The sequence below is a fragment of the Phodopus roborovskii genome, unplaced genomic scaffold (assembly GCF_943737965.1).
Source record: "Phodopus roborovskii unplaced genomic scaffold, PHOROB, whole genome shotgun sequence".
NCBI classification, from domain to species: Eukaryota; Metazoa; Chordata; class Mammalia; order Rodentia; family Cricetidae; genus Phodopus; species Phodopus roborovskii.
The window spans coordinates 7,149,682-7,171,674 of NW_026126515.1; the positions used below are offsets into that span (position 1 = coordinate 7,149,682).

Consider the following 21,993-nt stretch of genomic DNA (forward strand, 5'->3'; position numbering starts at 1 on the left):
TAAGAGGTCAGAGTTATGCCGAGGCTGACAGCAAGGAAGCTACAGTGGCCAGTGCATCCTTTTTCTGGAGCCCTGATCATTACACACCCCATGACAGTCAGTGTAACTCACAGTCTTGGGGACAAACACAGTCAGAGCCCAGAGCTCCAGGTCTGACTGCATCTGCCCTTCCTATATACCAGTGAGACGTACTGTTTAGGTGAAGAGAAAACTTAAGGACAGAGTGAATAACTACACCTTGACTGTGAAACCTTGGGTGTCCATTTTTATTCCAGCATCTCGACAGTGGATGTGCCTCCCTACTCCTATTCTTGATGGCAGTTTTGAGGCGGAAGCTTCAGAGGAGGCAGGCATGCGTACATTGTGTGTGTCAAATGCAGAGTGACCATGTTGTCTGAATGAAGGTTCCTAGCGGCTGAGGCAGACCTGATGCCCAAAGGCCTGCAAGACTGAGAAGGAGAAGACTGGGTTGCTACAGCTGTGGCCCTTGTCACAGATGGGACCCAGGCATTCCTAGGGACAAAAGTACTATTTGTCCAGTTGGCACAGGCCTCTAGCTTGGCCCTGCGTGCCTCTGGGCCCTGAGCAGTGCTGGCTCTGTAATGCTGTCTGTGTTCAAGGTCCTTTTGCCAAGTAGAAGATAGCCAAATGCCCAAGTTGGCAATAAGTACCAGGGATCCCATGGGGAAATTTCCAGGGCATGCTTAATCCCAAGCCCACTTAACAAGTGTGAGCCAGGAGACCTCTTATAAACAAATTCCATGCCATACCCTTCCCAAAAGAAGCCAAGTCCAAACCGGTCCCCCTACAAACGCTTCTATAGCATTATTCTCTCTGAATATAGATAACCACACAGCCATCACAGCCATTGAAGTCAGATATACAATTAAGCGGGGTATCTTAGAATTGCTTGATAGCATCTATTCAATGGACATTATAGTAACCCTCATCCTGGGGGGCTGCCTCCCAGTGGGGCTAGCTGGAGTTTTTGAGGCAGTTGCTAATCCAGAACCTGGAGCAGCTAGTTGATGTCATGGGGAGGTGAGTACAGGGCTGTCAGAACAGGATGCTGGCTTTGTCCCCTCTGACAAGTGGTAATGGTGTGGGGGGGCACTGTTTGGAGGCACACACTCAGGCTGGGCTGCCTACTTGTTTCCTTGTGCCTTTTGTTTGCTCTGGGGGGGGGGATAGTGGTCGCCTCTTGCCTTTGTGCTCACACTAATCCATCATGGACAGGGATCTGCTTCAGCTAGGGTGGAGGAGGTCTGTGTGTTTTAATCACAGGGCTTCCTGTTTTCTTTACCTTCTAGAAAATCCAGGAAGAAGAAGAGAGTAATATCAGCAAGGCACCCACACCCACCGTCGTGTCAGAGGCTCGTCTCTGAGAGACAGAGAGACAGAGAGACAAATGAGAGAGAGGTGGCAGAGACTCAGGAACACAGGCACCTCTTGGTTCCGTTTAGCTCTCACTGCCAGCACCCAGATCTTCATAGAGAAGCTTCTAGAGGAAGCAGCTGAAGATCTGACTTGCAAGGCAGTGCTATGCCTACTGGACCCTACCTGAGAACCTGGATGGTTTACTTGTGGGAAACCTTACCTCTCTCCAGATTCAGACTAGATTTTGGTCCCCTCTCCCTGTTAGGTCTTGGGGCTAATGTTGGGAGAGGCTAGCAGAGGGTGTTCGAGTCCATCCTTGTTTGGTCCCTTGCCTTTCCTTATCCCTTCTCTCATGGAGAACGCTTGCAAAATTATGCCAAGAAAGCCTATTCAGGATATTAACTTTTTCTAATGTCTTAAGACTTACCCACACGGAGCCTGGTTCTTACTGAGAACAGGCAAGCTGCTCTGCCTCAGGGTCACGATGAGGAAGCACCATGGTACATCCTCCACCAAAGCCCTTCAGTCCACAAAGGCAGCTCTATCGGGACTCTTGGCCTTGGCCCTCCTGGCCAAACACGGCAGTCTGCCTTCCGACTGTCTTTCCTGAGAGTCGAGGAGACAAAACACCAATAAACCAGACAAAACCTCTCTTGTAGCCCTGAAGGAGAAAATGATTTGAGAGGGCTCCCTGCCCAGGTGCAACAGTGCGGGGTTACCTTGAGTGTCTGTGTAACTCTGAGGTGGTAGCTTGAGCTGGGATGGGAAGGTTCTTTCTTACCAACGAGGTGCTTGCCCAGGGACTCCAGTGTCCCAGGGCACTCAGAATGTCTTCATTGGATATTGCACTGGGAAACGCTGCCATCAGCCCAGCGGCTTGTGGCTCTAAGAAAGTTTGTCTCACTCACTCTCCTCTGACACCCAAGGCTATCTCTGAGGAAAGAAGCAGAAGGTAGCTGTTAAAATAGACATGGTGTCTGTTTCAGGTAAACGTAATTCTATGGATGTTGGGGACCATGTTTGCACAACCAAAGCCTCTCTCTGCCTCTGCTAGTGAAATCTGCCAGATATTTTACACTGAAAAGGACTCCTTTTAAACAAATCCCAGTTGACCTCCTTCCTCACCCGGGCTGCTGGTTCTATTCATGGCTTTCATAGTGTCTCCTCCAAGAGAAACTGGCAACTAATATCTCCTATGCCTTGAGCAGCTCTGGTCAAGACCACTGCGTTGTCTGGCCCTGGCCATGGCCTTAGCATACCACAATAGCCAGATTGCCTGCAGTGTTGGGGTGCCAGGCCAGGGGGGTTCCACTTGTGTGTACATACATGTGCGTTTGTGTGTAGATACAGTGTGATGGAGGAAGAGTGAGGGATGGAAGGGAAAGGTGCCTTACTTTAAGTCAAGAGAAAGGTGTTCTTCAACTGTTCGAAATGGATGTTTACTCAATCCATTTATTAAAAAAAAAAAAAAAAACAGAATTTGTACGTCCTGTTTATAATACCAGATATTTTAAGGCAATAAAGATTTTCAAAATGATCTGCCTTGTCATTGATGAGGCAGAGGCTTTGGGCAGTCCCCACAAGGTTATCACACTTTTCTGAGAATGTCTGGGTGATGGCTGGGGGTGAGGAGCAGGGCTTGGGGCCAGAACATCTGTGTCCTTTGTTGACAAGGGCGTAACATCCTGTTGGAGTTTTTAACAGATTTTAAAGGTTCCCGACCGCCTACATAGAGGATATAACTGAGTGGCCAACCTGTGACCCTGACTTTCCCACTACTGTGTGTATATGCTGGAATGTTCTCCTCCCAGAGAGAAAGGGCCACTGTTATCTTTGGCTCTGCCTCAAAGGGCAGCTGAAGTGTTTTGTTTGATCACCCCAGACCCACACCAGCTTGCTCTGGCCAGAGTCCACAGCTCACTTCCAGCATTGGTAGCTTGGTGACTTTCTCCTACACTGTCCTCCCTGCTCTTCTCCACTCTGTTCAACTTTTATCGGTTGCCAGGATCACAGCTGTCCTTTTCCCTGCATGTTTCTTGCCTTGAGATGTGCTCCATGCCTGTGACATTCTGCCACTCTTTCTTATCAATCCTTATCTGGAAAAACCACGGTCCCTTAGACGTAGGGGAGGGACTGAGTCTGACTCTCACACTGCTCTCTTAAGACAATGAGCAGGCGAAGATTATTCTTCCCATTGAGCTGTCTTTCCAGTGTCTGAATGAGAAGCCGAGGCCATGCAAAGCTGAGAGAACTCAGTGAAAGGGGGCTAGAGACCTGAGTAAAACACTACAGAACCCCACGAAGTCTTTTTTTAGGGCTACAACGGCCACACCATCTTCACCATTTAGTCATTTGAGGCAAACTTTGCCTCTAAAGCACTTTTCTGTATATTTAACCAAAAACATCAGCTATCCTCCTCACTTAGTTACCAAGCGACTTGGTAACATCTACCTCCTAGGTGTCTGAGTCTTAGCTGAAGAGATCTTTCTGGTCCTGCCAGCCAGTTCCCAAATAACGACATGGAGACTTATTAATTATGAACGCCTTAACCTTGTCCCATTAGTTCTTATTACTTAAATTAAGTGGTTTTTTTTTTTTTTTTTTTTTTTTTGGTTTATTGAGACAGGGTTTCTCTGTATTGCTTTGGAGTCTATCCTGGCTCAGTAGACCAGACTGGCCTTGAACTCAGAGATTCACCTGCCTCTGCCTCCCAAGTGCTGGGATTAAAGGTGTGCACCACCAACACCCAGCTATTTAACCTGTATCTTGTAATTACCTTTACTTCCTAATGTCTGTGCTGCTTGCTTGGAGTCCCTTTTTCCCAGCCTCCAAAATCCTGCCTAGCTATTGGTTGTTTAGGTTTTTATTAAACTAGTCTGAGTGACACATCTTCACAGCCCATAAAGTAATTATTCCACAACAGTTCCTCCCTCCCTCCACTTCTTGATTCAAACACCTGCTTCCTTACAGCATTCTGTCTGAAGCTCTTGGCTATCCTATGGAACCTGTTATCTTGACAGTGTGAGGTCCATGGCCTTGTCTATGTTGTTCGTGTCTCTACCCTGAGGGTCTAACATAGAGACGTATTCATAGGTATTTGTTGAAATAATGACCAGCTTGCTGAATATACAGTGTGTGGGTGGCCAAGCTGGAGCAGTGCTCAGGGAGCACTGTTCACACAAAGGCTTTGACCTTGCTTCTGCTATTCACATGCAGGCATTGGCCTTGGTTCTTTACACACTCACAGCTGTTTCTCTTAGGCTTCTTTGTTCTACTTTCTCTATCTGTTCTCAAGAATTTGCTTCTTTGGGAAGAAAATGGGAAAGGGCATAACTGTTGAGAGGTTGAAGTAGAATCCTCAAGGTGAATATGAAAGAAGAGAAGATTTGGCATCAAGAACACAAGTAAAGGAGCGACAGCGAGGAGGAGCTGGAGGCGGCCAGGCATCCCTGGGTCTTGAGCTGTCCTGCTATCTACAGTGGGTGTAAAGATGCTAAAAGGTATGATGGTCCAGTGTCCGGGCTCATGGAGGGTAAAGAGGCTCTCAGGAAAGGTCAAAGTACACAGGCTGATCAGAATAGATTTTTTTCTATTTATTATAAAACGCATTACACAAATACAACTGACCAAAAGGTCTAAAAACAGCCCAGACTCTTCTAACCTTATCCACCTGGAGATAAAAGAGAAGGCTGGTTCTGCTCACACAGAGGGCAGTCCTTCTCGGAAGAACTGCCCATCCCTTGGATGGTTCAGAGTCTCGGGTCCAGCAGCAGAAAGGAGCCCAGTATGTGTGAACAACCCCTTGAAGCAGTCCTTGGGTGCAGCTGCTCTGGGCAGGCAGCAGCTTGAGTTTCACAGTTCTCATGTTGCCGCCACACAGGTCAAATCAAGGAATGGAGATAAAAGGAAAAGTGGAAGCCTGGAAAAGGGAGCCTGGAGGGGGGAGGGTCCAGCTAGGAGAGGGCACGTGCGGGTGCTTCTGAGGGCTTCTTGATGTGGATGGAGTAACAGAATGTTTCTTAAACGACTCTAAAGTACACATGTTACATAATGTTTCTGTATGAATATCTTAAAAAATGTAGAAACAGATGAAGGAGATAATGACCCAGGTGAAAAGACACGATCTAAGGACAGAGGATGAAGAACGAAGAGAGCAGAGGCGGAAGACGGTGACATTTTTGGAGGTGGCAAGGTCGGGCCTCAGTTTCAGTTTCTCTTCTTCTGCCTGGAGACTGGTTCTGCTTCTAGATACCGGAGCCCAACCAGCATACCCAGGATTGAGAGACCTTCAAGACATAGAAAAGATTAATGGTGGACATAAAAACTGCACCCTGCAAGCCCAGCAAACCTGTGCCCCACGCCAGTCCCACCGCTGCAGGGGTCTAGGGTGCTCACTTGCCACCATCAGGGGTGCCAGCACGCCAACTGTGGGAGCTGCTGTCCCAAACACAAACAGCTCGGAGAGGAAGTGTCCCAGGGCGAGGAGGAATGTCCACAGTGTGATGTGATAGAGTCTGCAAGGGAACAGGCAGAAATGGAAACCAAAGTCACTGCATGTTTGGTGGCAAACTGCAGAGGGTGGCAGCTGACATGACATGAGTGACATGACTTGAGAGGACACATGCTCCTCAGTAACACCTGGCTATTTAATCACATCAAGTTCTTCTCTCCTGGGGCAAAAGCGGAGATTTCTGAGGCATGGGCCAAGCAGCCTCAGTGGGCCTGTTTAGCTAAGTAGAGAGAACTCAGCTATGGGGGAATCTGGATGGCAGTCTTGGGCAATGCAACAATTTTGGACCAAGATACTTATGTACTCAGTACAAACTGCTAGCCTAAGCCTACCCTAGCAGGTGTCTGGCCATGTGTCAGCCAGCGTTTGTATGATGGAACCATAAGTGAACATTCTGAGTAGCAAGAGGCCTGAGATGCTCTTGTAGTACAGGTTTGCTACTTTATGTCTTGGCCTAAAATCTGAGGAGGACATGCAACAGCTCCTGAGGAAGAGAACTTGTCTTCAGTTTTGACATTGAGGTGGTTGGTGGCTGACCATTTGAATTTACGGTGTCTTTTTTGTTTCTGTAAACTATGAAAAAAACTAGGATGCACACCAAGTAGATAGTAAACTGTAACAAAGCACAGTGTGACCAAGACTCAGCCCTACAAGGTTTATCATTTGGACACTTTTGGTTCCAATTCCTTTTTTCCTGTTCTGGGGATCAAATTCAGGGCCTCATGAATGCCTGGTAAGCATTTTGATGCTGAGCTAGATCCCCAGCTGGATACTTTTATAGTCTAAGAAATAAACATTACAGAAGTGGGAAAATCTGTGCACCCTTAGCCACCCCTGACTGCCTTCTCCTCCCTCTCCTTTTCAAGTATCCAGTGTCATTAATGGTTATCATACTGGTGTATGTTGGTGTGTGTGTGTGTATGTGTTTGTACACACGTGTGTGTATGATGATTTTGAGTTCCTGGTTAGGGATGGAGTCAGTTCAGGATGCATGTCAGATGAGGTCCATGGATCAGACCTAAGCTAGACATGACAGCAATCACCAACTGCTCTGGGCCAGAGGAGGCAAAACTGATTGGAATAGGGGTGAGGGTGAGTATGAATTTTCTGTTCACTCTAAATGCACAGCAAACAGAAACTGCATCCCTTATGCCTAGCACCAACTCTTCAAGGTGGTAAAAGATCCTCAAAATGATTATCCAATCCTCCCTTCAGCTATTATCATTTTTTTTTTTTTTTAAGATGGTGACCAAGGTACAGAGAGAGTAAGTAATAAACCCAGTTACCAGCAACAGCAGAATGTTTTGCTTGTCTTCATTCTTGACCCCAGGCAGTTTCCACTAAACCATACTGCTTCTAAAAATATGTGTTCAATCTAGGACATGTAATCCAGTTTCAAGTTAAAAAAAAATTTAAAAATAAAGATGGAAAGATCAAAGGGCTAATAGTCTTGCTTCAAATCCCACTTGAGTCAGTCTCCCTCTGCTTAAATTAATTGAATTTTTAATATTTATAATACAAATTCAGTAATGAAAATCACTATCTTCTAATGAAAATCACTATCTTCTCCCTCCAGGGGTTGCTAAGAGACTAAGGCAAGGTCATCTAGGTGAAAGCTCTTGGCAAAATCAGAGAGGAGCCATAAACATTATTGCTTCCTCTCTTCTGTAGATGCTGAGGGGAGGGACAAGATAAAAAAAAAATCAGTGCAAGGTCGACCTTCTGACAGCTTCACCCAGTGAACTGAGCAATGGCTGTTTCGAAGACATCTATTACTGCAGGGAAGAAAGCTTGAGCCCCCTCCAGTGTCCAGGACAGGGTATGGCATCAACTAGACAAGAGGCTAGGATGGCCTGCACCTGCTTATGCAGGGAAGGCAGGACAGGTTTCCCTTACTGACTGACCTCTTCCTGGGCCTCTTTTGGCTTACTTGTGAGTTTCTCTCCTTTGTGAATTTCTGGTCATTCCCGATTAATGAGGAAAGAGTAAAAGATATGTATGCCACTAGGGATGTAGCTCAGGACTGAGCTTCATTTAATCCAGCAGCACTGAGAAATGAAACCAAAACAAAACTCCAAGGCTAAAACTGAGTACAACTGAGTAGAAGAAAGGTGGGTTCCAGTTAAGAGGTATGATGCAGGCCACTGGAAAATGGAAACGTCATTCGCTTTGACTTGTTAGGCCTATAGGTATTTTAGGACTGGACAGAATGGTCCAATAGGACTTTCATTTTCTATGCCCTATGCCAATGCAGTAAAGTGATTTAACAGGTCCCCAAAGCAGGGTGGTGCACCCTTGAAGAGCCTGACTGGCAAAAGGAAGCCAAAGGCCTTCTTTCCCTGACATACGTTTTGTTGTGGATGTCAATGGCGCAGAGGCAGCGAATCACAGATGAGAGCAGCGTCCAGATCCCAAAGGTCCGGGCTTGAAGGCCATTCACTGCGTAGTAGAAAACAAGAGCGGTGAGAAGGGGAAGGCTGAGGTGAGCTTTGTCCTAAACTAGTCTGCTTGCCTGGTGAGTCACAGAAGGTATGGAGCCTGACCTCCCTGTGGGGGCCCCTGGGGTCAGAACAGAAGGAATTCTGAGTGCTGCTCAGCCCCCTTCAGATGCCTACAGCTGGAAGGGAATGTTGCAGAGATGGTCTGAACACACAGATGCCTAGCAGGACCAATAGCCTTTGCAGACTGCTAGGGAGACCAGATGCCAGCACCAATGTAGATGCATTCAAGACACAGGCTTGCAGAGGTCTAAGATCTGCTCTGTTGGGACAGTACTCAAGCCAGGATGGCTTCTTGTGCACCCGGAAGCAGAGAAAATTCTATTTCTCTGGGGTTTTCTGGGGCCTCTATTCTTGGTGGCTTCATCATGATGCTGTTGTATTAAATATCTTGCCCTGAAAATATGAGTCACATTTCACCATAACAGCGGCTCTTGACCCTGAGCACTTTCTGTATCACCTGAAGGAGTTTTATAAAATCCCCAAGCTCTGGACACCTGACAGATTATATTAGATTCTCTAGAGATGAGTCCTGGCATGAGTATTTTCTAGAAACTCCCTGCTTTCAAGACCTAAATGTAGAGTCAATGAACTGAAGCACTCTGTGGATCCAAATGTCCAAATTGTTAAAGCATAGCTAGTTCTTTGCTGATCTCTCTCTTACAGAGGAAAACAAATAAATGATTTAAGTAAGCAAGCAAGTAAGCAAGTAAATAAATAAATTCTGGAAGTAGTTCAGTTGTTAAGCATTGGCCTAGCATGCAAGATAAGATGTCTTGGGTTTGATTCCCAGCACTGGGTGTAAACAAACAAACAAACAAAGCAAAAAGCAAAACCAAAACAATGGACAAAGCTGACAATCAATGGTTTATTGACATTCACTTGGGCTTTAAAAATTCTTTAGCCTTTGGAAATGGAGACGACTCTACTAAATTCACACTGAACATCTTTTAGATGGTAATGAGAAAATAATCTGAAATGTCAGTCATTTGGCCACACATTCTTCAGAAACCAAGTTGACAGCTTTTCTAATGAAGACTCAAGAAATTTAGTGTGAGATACTCGAAACCTGACAAGGATCAAGTCAAAGGTTACATGTGTGGGCCATCTAGAGCACTGTTCTGCCCCCCCCCCCCATGCTTCTGATCCCTTTTCCAGGTTCTTGACTCCCATTATATTTGATCTTTGTTCAAAATAAGCCTCAGCCTACTTAACTCCATTTCTGCCTAGATGTTGCAGAGGAATGAGTAGGTCAGAGCCTGGATCTGGGTTAGCTATAAATGTGACAGAGCTGTCAGCTGCTGTCAATCAGTGCTGCAGCTCCAAGTACCCCAGTGTCAACGGGGTGAGGTGCCAGCTGCAGAGCACAGATATGCGGTGCAGAGCTAAGTGCTTTGGGAAAGGCCACTGCGAGCTGGGAGTTTTACTTGGACAGAAGGACTCAGAGGGATCTGGAGTATTAACCCAGGGACCACAGCTCCGTTTGGGGTAATCTTGGATGGGTAACTGTCTAAGTGCTACACAGACTATGACCCATGTGTGCCATGCCCTGATTTCCGATGTGGGCACTGAGATACAGTAAAATGCCTCCTTATGGCTTTCTAGTAGCATCTCAGAGTCAATATGTCATTCTGTTTCCTTACTTGTCCTTATGCACATGCTTCTGAACACATAAATTGTTCATAGTGTCAAATGAATGGGGAGGTGTCCAGAGACAATTGGGAAAAAAAGATCAAGTGTGTCCCACACATTCATTCTATTACTCTAGTGGCTACCAAGACTGGATTAGGCATCAGAACCACCTGGATATTTCTAGAACTAGATTTCCAGCCAGGTTTAATAATTAGATTTGGAGATGGAAATAAGTACCTGTGTTTTGATAGGCTTAAAGTAGCCTGGGTTGTTCAGACATATAGCCCAGTTTGGGAATTAACAGCTAGGCCAGCGCTACATAGAATACACTTCTTTAAATTCTTTTCTTTCTGTTATTTTAATTAATTTGGGGGGGGGCTGTTGAGACAGGGTTTCTCTCTATAACAGCCCTGGCTGTCCTGGAACTCACTTTGTAGACCATGTTGGCCTCAAACTCACAGAGTTCTGCTTCTGCCTCCCAAGTGCTGGGATTAAAGGCATACACCACCATGCCTAGTAATAAATTTATTTTTGACACAAGATCTCATCAAGTTGTCCAGTTTGGCTTTGAACTCTCAATCTTCTTGCCGTATCCTCCTGCCCTGCTGGGGTTACAGGCATATGCTACAGTGCCCAGCCAGTTCTTTTAACTTCTTACCAAGGTTTGGCTTGCCAGTGTAGAGCTTTTCATAGAGAAAGGTGTGGTCTCGGAAGCTCTGGAGCGTATTCCCCATGGCTATGATGGATACCATAACCAGCCAGCTCCGTAACACGTTCAGGAAGCGGCTCATGATTCCCCTCAAAGAGAGGGTGCTCTGCCTTGAAAACAAAGAGGGCATAATGAAGGTACTTCCTCATCAATCACATGCTCTCTCACCTGTGGCTAACCTGTGTCCCACTCACGAGAGCTGGCCTTAGTGACACCAGAGGAACACTTCACAGATTCCTCTCCAAGTTCGTTGGGCCCACCCTATTTGCTTGCCACATCACTTTTACTTCATAAGGTGCCTAGGAATATTTACCCTAAACAGAGGTATGCTGACCTTTGTTCAAAGTAACAGAGGCTAAAAAAAGAATGCAATGGGTGGAAATTGCAGCAGGAAAGAAAGGGCAAGAAGGGGAACAGAAGAAATGTACTAGTATTTCTACAAAGTAATAGAATGGATTTCTGGGTAAAGCTTGAGTTGCTGCCAATGCTCAGTCACTTTAATGATCCTGAATGAACAGCACACCTTCCAGCAAGTTGCATGCAGTTACCTTTGTCCCAGTAATCTCACAAGCACATTGCTGCTGTAAGTCAGAATTCCCTCCCCTTGTCTGGAATCAGTACTATGCCTTTATCTCTTCATGCCATTCCTTTGCAATGCAAGTGGCTCCAAGGTGGCCCTACTCAGATACCTGGATACTGAAGACACATCCTTCCAAACTTATAGAAGCTGTGTCATCCATCTGAGTGGAAACTATGGTGTGATTGCCCAACGGGTGTTCTTAGTTTTTCTATGCTTGGCTCCCAGATACATCATGCGGCATAAACTAAAACAAGCTAAACTTTTTTTTTTTTTCTTTAAAGACTTCCATGGAAGTCTTTAGGAAAAACCACACTAGTTATCAGTGGGGCTCTTGTTTCCTATACTTGCCCCACATATCTAACATGGTATTCCAATGACTCCTTACATAAGGATAGCAGACACTATTAGTATTTCCATTTTACAGATGGAGTTCAGAAGAAACAGTTAAGTGATTTGCTTAGGTTACATGGCTAATATATGGCAGAGTGCCATGGTCTGTTGGACTCTGTGGAAATACTACCTCCCTGAGAACATTTTGATATTTCCATCCTGAAAAAAATATTTACTTGTTTTGAGACAGAGTTTTACTATGCAGCCCTGGCTAGTCTGGAACTCATTACATTGACCAGGGTGGCCTTGAACTCACAAGAGATCCATCTGCCTCTTCTTCCTGACTACTGGGATTAAAGCCATTTGCCACCATGTGCAGCAAAGTTCCCATTTTTTTTTTTTTTTTTTGAGGAAGCTAAACATACCAGAAACACTTCAGATGGCAGAAGAGCTAGTTTCTATACTTTTTGTTTAGATCAAGCTTTGCTGAGTATCGATTTCCACCAGTTTGGTCTAAATGTATCCGATAGAGATAATTTATCATGGTCGTCATCATCATCATTATTTTGGCTCTTCATTTACCTGTTTGCAGACTAACTTCTTTGGCCTGAAAGTTGTAAGAAACTATCAGGCTGCCTTTATCACTGAGGTCATGTTTCAGTATGATTCCATACTACCCAGCACAGACAGATATTAAATTGATGAAAATCCAAAAAGGACTTCAGGAAAGGAATCCTGAGTCCAGGGCAAACAGAGGCCCTAAACACAGTCTAAAGATATGGGGTCTGCTGGACCTCACAGGCACCAAGATCTACTTCTCTTTATTTTTTTCTCTCAACACCAGACTCAGTTTGGGTTAGTTAAAAAAAAGAAGCTGCATACACATACTCCCTTTTAACAGAACGAAGAACACATTCCTTCTATTCTACAAATCTTAGAAATCTCAGCAGAGAGCTGATGAAGACCCAACCACAGTGTTTCTGTATTGCTTTACCAACTCCTCAAAACCATTTCCCTGGAGTTTTGAGGTGGTGGGAGTGGCGGGGTTTACATCAATTCTCAAATTTTGTTCAGGCCCAGTTCAGCATCGATGCAATGCTAATTATCAATCAATAAAGAGGGATTCCTATCCTAGCTCCACCACTCAGCTCTAGGGTCTCAGGTGAGTCATCGAGACTCCATAGCCTCAGTTTTCTCACTCGTAAAATGGGGATATAAACATCTATCTCAAGGGTTACATGAGAAAAAGAGAAAGATCTTGCGCAGAGCTTAGATTCACAGTGAATGCTCTCGTTCATTCATCCGTCCCCAGATTTTACCAAACCCTCTCCATTTTTCTTGCATCCCCCTTGGACATCGTTTCTAGACTCCTTTCCCCCCAGAAAGGCAGCTTTCCAGGCAACCCCCATTTTCCTAAATTCTGCATATAGTCTCATTCGTACGCACCACGAACACCTACACCGCATTCCAAATTCTCCTACCTGAGGACCCAGTACTACTGCAGCAAGAGTATCAGCAACATCCACAAACCAGCTCCCCCAGGACAGCGCCAGTGCCAAGTCCGCCAGGGCCACTTGTCCCCGCCCCCACCCTCAGCCCAGCTCTGGGATTGGGTCGTTCCTGTCAGCCCTCACTCCGATTGGCTGGGCTGGTTCAGTTCGAGCAGGCGATAGGGAGTGAACCCCTTGGCTGCCAATCAGCGGTTGCCGCCGCCTAAGCCTCTCCCCGCTGCTCCGCTCACGCGGTAAACCCGTCGGCGAAACTCTGGGTTTGGAGTCAGCCTTTTAGGGGTGGGGAGATCGCGGGAAGAAAAGAAGCCAAGAAATCCTTCTGGCAACAGCCTGGCTCTGCGCCGGCGCCTGGGCGCGTCGTGGTGACGCCATCCGTCTGCGCCCGCAGCCGAGCGTTGTTCGCGCCGCTGGCAGGCGCCTGCGCAGTGGCTCCGAGCGGGCGGTTGCTTGTTGGTTGTTGTAGTAACGGGGGAAGCAGCCTTCGGCGGCTGCGTTGATTCCGGCTGGGGAAGGAGGAGGGAGGTGAAGCAGAGCGCTGTCCCCGCCTGCCCGCCCCGAGCCATGAGAAGATGAGACAGGTAAACGCCTGTCGGGCGCGCTCCGGGGAGGTGCGCTCCAAGGCTGGGCGAGCGCCGCTGCGCTTCCCTCCAAGCCCCGCAGCAGCTGTTGGCTTCCGGGCGTGCTGGGCAGAAGCGCTGCGGCAGTCGCCGCGTCCTTGCCGGCGTAGCACCTGCGGAGCTGCCTGGGGTTGGGGTGAGCTGGGGTGGAGCTGGCGGCAGATCCCCGTAGGGGCGAGGACTTCTCTTGGCATCGTATCTCTTGTGGTCAGAGCACCCGGTCTCGTCCTGCTCACCAGGGAGCCAAGGGAAGGTGGATATCCTTCCTGCTTGGAGGTTTTAGTTTAACTTAAAAGATCTCAAGCATTTTGGGAAAGATCGAGAAATTCTCTTAGGAATCATCCGGAAAGAATCACTGAGATTGTTAGGTACTAACCACTTCTGCGGAAGATGAGTAGAGTCGGGGTTAGTTGCTGTTGCTGCTTGATACAGTTGTTTTCGTTTGTTTAGAGTCTTAGCGTATATGAAAACGCACAGACATACAAAAAAAACTTAATTATCTTTGAGTGATGAGTGTTTTTACTATGTGTTTCTATTTCTTCTACGACAGTGAACATGAACTTTCCCTCCGTAGGAAGAGTTTGAAGTTAGAAATGCAGAGTTGGAAATTTCTTAATTTTAGTGTCTACTTTAGATTCGGATTAAAATGTGTGATTTTTAGTAACAGAATAATTATTAAGAGTGTTTGACTACCCCCCCAGCTATTTAAATCATCCCTGTCAAGAGGAAACATTTTCATTACACTTTTATTAAAAATTAAGTTGCATAGGTTTTCCTAGAAGCATAACATCATGTCTGTATGCTTGTGGTAGAGTCTGTATAAATAGTACAAGTGTTTTGAACCTTGGATTTTTATTTTGACCCTGGTCACATTTGTCTAGCAAAGAATTGGCTAAATTCCATGTCAGAGTCCCCTAAAGCCTATCCTTCTTGGTGCATGCTACGTTTACTGTATAGGAAAAGTGAGGAACTCAAATTTAGTAACAGCCTTTTAAATACCTCAGCGATACTGTGTTTGAAAAAAAAAATTGTAAGCAGGACATGGTAGTCAATGTTTTTAATCCCAGCACTCAGGAGGCAAAGGCAGGTAAATCTCAAGAGTTTGAGGCCAGCCTGGTCTCCAGAATGAGTTCCAGGATTACTGGGGCTACACAGAGAAACCCTGTCTCAAAAAAAAAAAAAAAAAAAAAATGAAAATAAAAGAAAAAAGAAAAAACAATTCTTGAATTTTTTGTGGCATATGAAGTGTGCTGGGACAGAGGGTGAGCTTCCAGAGATTGAATAATACTTAGGAATGTATTCCTTTTCATTTGTTTTAAAGGTTATGCACAAAATCCTGAAGTGCCCAACTTCGTTGTATTTGAAATCCTTTGATTTTCTTACAGGAGTCTTTGCCATCCAAATTGTCTGGTCCAGTGAAACTTCAAGGAAGAAAGGTCTCTGAGGCCTCTGTGTGTTGACTGCATGACAAACCCTAAAGGAAATGCCTGTTGTGATGGCCCGGGACCTGGAGGAAACAGCATCATCCTCAGAGGATGAGGACCTGGTAAACCAAGAGTAAGTGATAGCAAGCCTTTAGGGTGGAAGTAGTTTCTTTTACTTGTATCCAGTATCCCTGCTTTGGTGTTGTCCATCTGTGATTGAAGCTCACTTCCCATCAGCTGCCAGAAACTGAAAGGCTGGGCCATGTGTCTCCAGGCTTGTGAGTGAATATCACCTTTAGCTGTTGGAAAGGTTGGGCAGGAGCTTGGGTGAAACACTCCCCCCCACCCTTGCTTTTGAGGTAGGGTCTCATCCCTGTTGCTGTGCTCCCCTGACCTGGCTTTAAAAACTGTATTTACGTATTTTTAAAGACTTGCATATGCCTGTTTGAGTGTATGTGCACCATGGGTATGCAGGTTCCAGAGGAGGCCGGAGAGCATGGGATCCCTGGAGCTGGAGTTACAGAAGCCCCTTGATGGAATTCTGGGAAATATCTGGGTCCTCTGTAGGAGCAGGAAGCTCTCTTAACTGTAGAGCCAGCTCTTTAGTCCCTGCGTCTGGCTTTTTTTTTTTTTTTTTTTTTTTTCTTCTTCTTCTTCCCTTTTTGTGTGGGTTTTGGAGTTGAACTCATGTCTTACAAACAAGTACTTTTTCCTGTGGAACCATCTTCCTGGCCCCTTTGTCTGAGCTTAGCCCTTCTGGATTTTGAAGAGTTTTGCTTCCTGTATTTTTACTTGATGCAAAAGAGAAAAGCTGATTTAATATTAAGATAGCTTATTTAATTTATTTAGATATATATTTAAGCTTTCATATATGTATACTGTATTTATATCATTTCTCCCTCTCCTTCCACTCTCCCTTTCCAAATTCATGTCTTTTTTTTGTTACTATCCTTTCATAAATGTATACACATATGCATGCATGTATATTTGTAAACAAATATATAAACACAATCTGAAGGTCAGGATGGCCTGGAACTTACTAGGTAACTCAGACTGGCCTCAAATGCATAATAATCCTCCTGCCTCAGCTTCCTGAGTACTTGGGATTATAGGTGTGCATGGCCACCACTCCTAACTTAAGATGTGTTTCTTAGTCCTTTAGAATATGTACTTTATAACCTGAATAACTCCCAGGCTATTTTGAAGAGATGTGATTAGGCTCAAACATAATACTATGTGTGGAATTTCTTGATATAAAATCGTGAAGCACCATATAAATGTAAGTCATTGGTTGTTGCATGCATGGTAGACTTTATAAGGTAGAAGATTAATATTATTTGAAAAATAGTTGAAGCATTGAGTTTTGAGGAAAGACATCATCATTAGTTCATAGCAAATGATGAAGATTTGACAGTGTATTTGGGTCACTCTCTTTCAGACAATTAAATAGGTAATTCCCTCTGTCTTCATGTACTATTTTCCTTTCATTGTACTGTCTTTTACTCGTTTTACAAAGTTTTAAATGCCAGCCAAAATTGTTCTTTTTCTCTGTCTTTTTTTTTTTTTTTTTTTTTTTTTTGTGGTTACTCCGATTTTATCACCTTATGTGCTGGTCTATTAGATACTTGCTTTATACCCTGGGAAGCTGACTCAGGAGTTCTGATGCTGTGATAAAACCCTGTGACAAAAAGCAATAGGGGGAAGCAGTGTTTATTTCAGCTTTTGTGTCCAGATGACACTCTGTCACGAAGGGAAAGTCAGGGCAGGAACTCAACATCTTTCTTCACATTTAGAGCAGTAGAAGTTAGAAGGGCGTACACCATCTAAAGACGTCGAGTTGTTGCATGTCTATTGACATCTGTCAAATCTGATCAGATCTTCAGGCTTTATTAAAGCATTAACCCTTGCAGTCCTGCATCAGGCTTAGGAACACCAAACAGCCTGTCACTGTTGGCTTCAATTCTGAATTTTTTTTCCGGGTCTGTTATATGGGTGACTGAAGCTGACTATGACTCTGTCCTTGTTTTACATAGCATTATTTCAGATAACAAATATACAGAACTGTTCTGTAGCCTGGGCACCTCAAACACAAATTTGTATGTAGCTGTGGACACTTCCATGTAAGAACTTGATGGAAGACTTCTTTAGTCACAAAAAAAAAAAATAGTAATGTCAATTTCTATTCTGCAAGGTGGCATTATGTCAGTGTAAGAGGCCAGCAGCAAGGGAAGGCATTTTAGTGGGGCGCTGGTGTGAGGAAGACAGAGCAGCAAGATGCTGGAGCTGCTTCCCATCTCGTCTCTGAGTGATGTAGGGTGATGTAGGCTGCCTCCCAGGAGCTAGTATGGTCTTAGAATTTCATAGAGTGCCTCGCACAGTTGGTCTGTTTCAGTAAAGATCATTCATTTACGTTGTTATGGAGCTGGAGAGATGGCTGTGCTGCTAAGGACTCTGGCTGCTCTTTCAGAGGACCTGGGTTCAGTTCCCAGCACCCAGAGCATAGCTTACAGTGCTTTGTAACTCCAGTTCTAGGTGGTGTGACTCCTCCTTCTGGCTTCCAAAGATACCAGGCACACATGTGGTACACACACATGCATGCTGGCCAACATTCGTACACATAAGATGCAAATAGATAAACCTCCAAGTACTTCCAAGTTTTATTTTCCTAATCTGTTTGAATTCTTTTCTTTAGTATTACCTGTCAAGAGTGTTGCAATTTTTGTTTTTTAAGAGAAAATGTTTATTTTTTTTATTGAAATTGAGCTCTGTCAGGGAACATGGCTTTAATGCAGCTTAACATCTACCCGAAGTGCTTTTTAGGTTACTTTACTAATAATTACCTTAATAATTAGTCTCTTCTTTTGTCTTTTCATTGGCTGTGAGCGGAAAGAGGCTCTGTCAGGGATTTGCCTTCCCCAGGAAGTCAGGGTCTTGGCTCTCTGCAGCTGTGGATCTGTCCATTGTGGTGCTGAGGCACTCAACTGCAGTGTAATCTATTGTCTGTAATGTGAAGGCACAGTGGTACCAGTCTGTAGCTTGTGCCAGATTGTCAAGGACTTTTGGCTACTTTCCAGACACTCTGCCTCTTTTTCCCTTGTCTGCTGACACAGAAGGAACTGCCTTTAGAGAGAAGAGGAATCATCTGGGCCAATGCCTACATTTTACACATGTTTAAGATAAAAAAGCCAGCAAACCACACACACAAAATCCATATTGCGCCAGGCAGTGATGGTGCACACATTTGATCCCAGCACTCAGGAAGCAGAGGCAGGGGGATATCTCTGAGTTAGAGGCCAGCTTGATCTACAAAGCAAGTTCCAGGACAGCCAGGGCTACATAGAGAAATGCTGTCTTGAAAAACAGACAGACAAACAAGCACAAAAACAAACAAAACATCCATCTTGCTCAAAAAAATATAGACTCTGTAAATGCCATTTCTCACAAATGGGTACTGTGTTGGTTATGTGTTTTATTTATTTATTTATCAACTTGACACAAGTTAAGGTCATCTAGGAAGAGGGAATTTCAGTTGAGAAAATGCCTCCATCATATGGTCTGTAGGCAAATCTGTGGGATATTTTCCTTATGTAGAAGGGTCTGCCCCAAAGTTGCATAAGAAGCAGACTGAGCAAGGCAGGAGGAGTAAGCCAGTAAGCAGCACTCCTACACGGCCAGACTTCAGTCCTGCCTCCAGGTCCCTGCCTTGCTTGATTTTCTGTCTTGGCTTCCTTCAGTGATGGGCTGTCATCGGGACAGGAAGCTGAAAGAAAACCTTCCTTTCCAAGTTAAGTTTGGTCGTTGTGTTTGCTCACAGCAATAGAAAACTAACTTATACCGGTGCTCTTGTCTACTTCCAACACCAAGAACAGCAAGCATCCGTGCTCCTTTTACTGGAAAACAGACTGAGCTAGATAAAGTGCTTGCTTTCTTCACTGAAAGCTTTGGCAGCTCAAGGCAAGGCCCAAGGCTGCCTGGTTTCTGAGACTGGTGTCCCGGCCAGGGTATGGTAGCTGTAAGTTTGGATTGGGGAGGTATAGCCTGGCCCTGCAGTCTTGGTCTGGCTTTTGTGGTGATGTGAATCTTTTCAGAGAGTGAATCTTAGGAAATGGGTCTCACTCTGTTTAAGGAATGGAGTAGCTTACATTCTAAAGGTTAAATTGCTCACTCTACGATACAGAACTATTGAAATGTGATTGCTCAGCAGGCCTGGGAGAAGGCAGTCACTGAAATCTCTACTGTGACAGTTGTATGGCCCCAGGCAAATGACTAAGACACTTGTACTTCTGCTCCCAGTGTGGGTCAGAGGGTTAAGTGAAATAATGTGATAATTCTGTTTAGTTACAGGTACGAGGTAGGGACAACCATAGTTATCGTTCAGCCGTTAATTCAGATTTTGAGCTTTGAATTAATGGCTTCATTAATGTCATATTGTGCCTGTAGGGATCACCCATGTATCATGTGGACTGGAGGCTGCAGGAGAATTCCAGTTTTGGTTTTCCATGCTGAGGCTATTTTGACAAAGGACAGCAATATTCGAGTAATTGGAGGTGAGTGTAACCCCTTCCATAGAAGGAGGGTCTGGCCATGACCCTGACCACTTTAGAAAAAAATTGTCATACAGAGAGAGGCCTTGATCTTGAGAGCATGCGTTGGGTTATTACTTGAGATATTATTCACAGTTTCTTAAATTGTTTCCCGAGTTCCTCAGAATTGTATATGTGTTTATTTTTCAAATTGTAGTTATTTGCACTTACCAGAATTTACCATTTCAACCATTTGAGAGTGCAGAATTAATTGGCATTTATTCATTTACATTTATCACAAGTGTCTAGTTTGAGCATATTTTCATCCACCAAGTGAGCCCTGTATGCATTCTAGCAGCCCTTCTCTCTTCCTCTATACTGCCAGGGTTTGCAACTACTACTATTTCTGTTTCAATGGATTTTCCCATTCTGAGTATTTCATATAAATTAGTAGTTCTCAACCTTTGTCAAACCTTTATCTCCAAAAATGTTTACATTACGATTCATAACTGTAGCAAAATTACAGTAATGAAGTAACAACAAAAATAACGTTATGGTTGGGAGTCATCATCACATGAGGAACTGTGTTAAAGGGTGCAGCATGAAGAAGGTTGAGAACTGTTAATGGAGTCAGCGGACATAGCCTTTGTGTCTGACTTCTCTCATGTAGCATGCTTTCACAGTCTGTCTATTCATATTGTCCTTCCGATCCTAGTATGTAATATCCCCTTGAATGGCTATTTATTTAACCATCAGCTGCTAGACGTTTTGTTTCGTAGATTAGAGTCCTATGGAGACTGTGAAGTGGTACCTCATTGTAGTTTTGATTTTCATTTCCTTAATGCTTGACAACACTGGAAATCTTTGCATGTGTCTTTTGCTATTGTGTTTCTTGGAAGAAATATCTGTTCCAGCCTTTGCCCCTATTTTACAAACCGAGCTTTGTTGTTACTGAGTTGTGAGAGCATTAGATCTTTATCAAATGTATGGTTCCCATTTCCCCCTATTCTGTAGTTTACTTTTGCAGGCTTTGCTTCCTGTGAGCTATTTTCTCCTCAGTAGCAGGTTTTTTAGTGTTGATGGCATCTGACTTACTCTTTTTGTTTTTTATATCGTTAATAATTGTGTTTGCAAAGCTACTGTTTAACCCAAGATGAATTCTTCTATGTGATTTATGGTTAAGGTTTTATACTTAAGAGCTGAATAATCTTTGATCCATCTTGAGTTTTTTATAGTGTAAGGTAGAGGCTACCATCATTCTTTTATGTGTTGAAATACAGTTGTCTTAGCACAATTAGTTCAAGAGAGTATTCTTTTCCTATTGAATGGCACTATTGTCAAACTCTCTTGACTATCCATTTATAAGTTTGTTTCTGTACTGTTAATATAGCATTAGTCCAGACACTTAATTATTTCTTTTTGTTGTTTTGTTTTTTGAGATTGGGTTTCTCTGTGTAGCCCTGGCTGTCCTGGAACTCATTCTATAGACCTGGCTGGCCTCAAACTCAAGGATCTTCTTTTCTCTGCCTCTTGAGTGCTGGGATTAAAGATATTCGTCACCACTACTGGCACTTAATTATCCTTTAAAAAAAATGTATATTTTATTTTATATGTCTGAGTGTTTTTCCTGCATGTGTGTATGCACTCTGTGTGTATGCAGTGCCCCTGGAACTGGATTTAAAGATGCTTGTGAGCTACTGAGCTCATGCTGTGAACTGGAGCTGGCTGCTTGCAGACCAGCAAGTGCTCTTCTTTGCTGATCTGTCTTCCAGTCCCGCCTCTGCCTCTGAGTACTGGAATTGCATGCACTGCCACGCTCAGCTTTCTTAAAGTTTTGAAATGGGGAACTGAATACTTTGCCCTTCTTCAGGACTGTTTTGCTTGTTCAAGTTTCTTTGCAATTCTACCTAAATGTTAGCACCAACTATGTCATCTCTGACATACTGTGCTTTGTGGTGTGGACAGACTGAGCTCTGAGTCCCAAGGTTAAGCTGCAGCTGTTTGCAAAGCTCATGATGGTATGGGTCAGCACTGTCAGGTGGTATGGCAGAGTCCATGCTTGTGTTCTTGGTTGTTAGTTCATGTCTCTGCCTTGGCATGAAGTAGTGCCTCTTGGACAGATCACTTCAAGTCTCTTTGCCAATCTCACTGTTAGTTAAATGGGGACAGTCTCTGTCTCGCAGGCATCATAGGATCAAATGAGATTGTTTAATGTCTGGTACATAACAGGCAATCAAAACTTAGGCTGCTTATTGCTCTTGCCGAACAGGGGCTGCTCTATT

General features: G+C 44.4%; 3 protein-coding genes across 12 annotated transcripts in view; 2 read left to right on the forward strand and 1 right to left on the reverse strand.

Moving 5' to 3' along the window:
* Positions 1-2,914, forward strand: part of Flvcr2 (FLVCR heme transporter 2) — a 56,740-nt gene extending 53,826 nt beyond the window's left edge. Inside the window, exon 10 of the mRNA XM_051196359.1 lies at positions 1,311-2,914. Coding sequence (XP_051052316.1) covers positions 1,311-1,385 — 75 coding nt within the window. The 3' untranslated portion in view covers positions 1,386-2,914. The remainder of the gene's footprint in view (positions 1-1,310) is intronic.
* Positions 2,915-5,506: 2,592 nt separating this feature from the next.
* On the reverse strand, positions 5,507-13,398 carry Erg28 (ergosterol biosynthesis 28 homolog). The gene is made up of 5 exons (XM_051196372.1): positions 13,118-13,398; positions 10,676-10,836; positions 8,236-8,326; positions 5,773-5,891; positions 5,507-5,663 (listed from the first exon to the last, which is right to left on the reverse strand). The coding sequence occupies exons 2-5, from the start codon at positions 10,806-10,808 to the stop codon at positions 5,584-5,586; spliced, it is 423 nt and encodes a 140-aa protein (XP_051052329.1). The 5' UTR covers positions 10,809-10,836; positions 13,118-13,398; the 3' UTR covers positions 5,507-5,583.
* A 129-nt stretch (positions 13,399-13,527) lies between these two features.
* Positions 13,528-21,993, forward strand: part of Ttll5 (tubulin tyrosine ligase like 5) — a 228,348-nt gene continuing 219,882 nt past the window's right edge. For 9 of the 10 annotated variants that reach the window (XM_051196360.1, XM_051196363.1, XM_051196362.1 and 6 more), the window contains exons 1-3: positions 13,528-13,725; positions 15,150-15,321; positions 19,629-19,735. In XM_051196360.1, the coding sequence (XP_051052317.1) occupies positions 15,248-15,321; positions 19,629-19,735 (181 nt within the window). In that variant the 5' untranslated portion in view covers positions 13,528-13,725; positions 15,150-15,247. Of the gene's footprint in view, positions 13,726-15,149; positions 15,322-19,628; positions 19,736-21,993 lie in introns of those variants that run through there. The other variant, XM_051196368.1, reaches the window with a different exon arrangement.

Excerpts from the sequence above, each read along its gene's own strand:
- Erg28 (XM_051196372.1), bottom strand. The coding sequence starts at position 10,808 with ATGAGCCGCTTCCTGAACGTGTTACGGAGCTGGCTGGTTATGGTATCC. Across the intron at positions 8,327-10,675 it reads CACTGGCAAGCCAAACCTTG|TGAATGGCCTTCAAGCCCGG; the intron begins GTAAGAAGTTAA and ends TCTACTACGCAG. Across the intron at positions 5,664-5,772 it reads GGCACCCCTGATGGTGGCAA|GTCTCTCAATCCTGGGTATG; the intron begins GTGAGCACCCTA and ends TATGTCTTGAAG.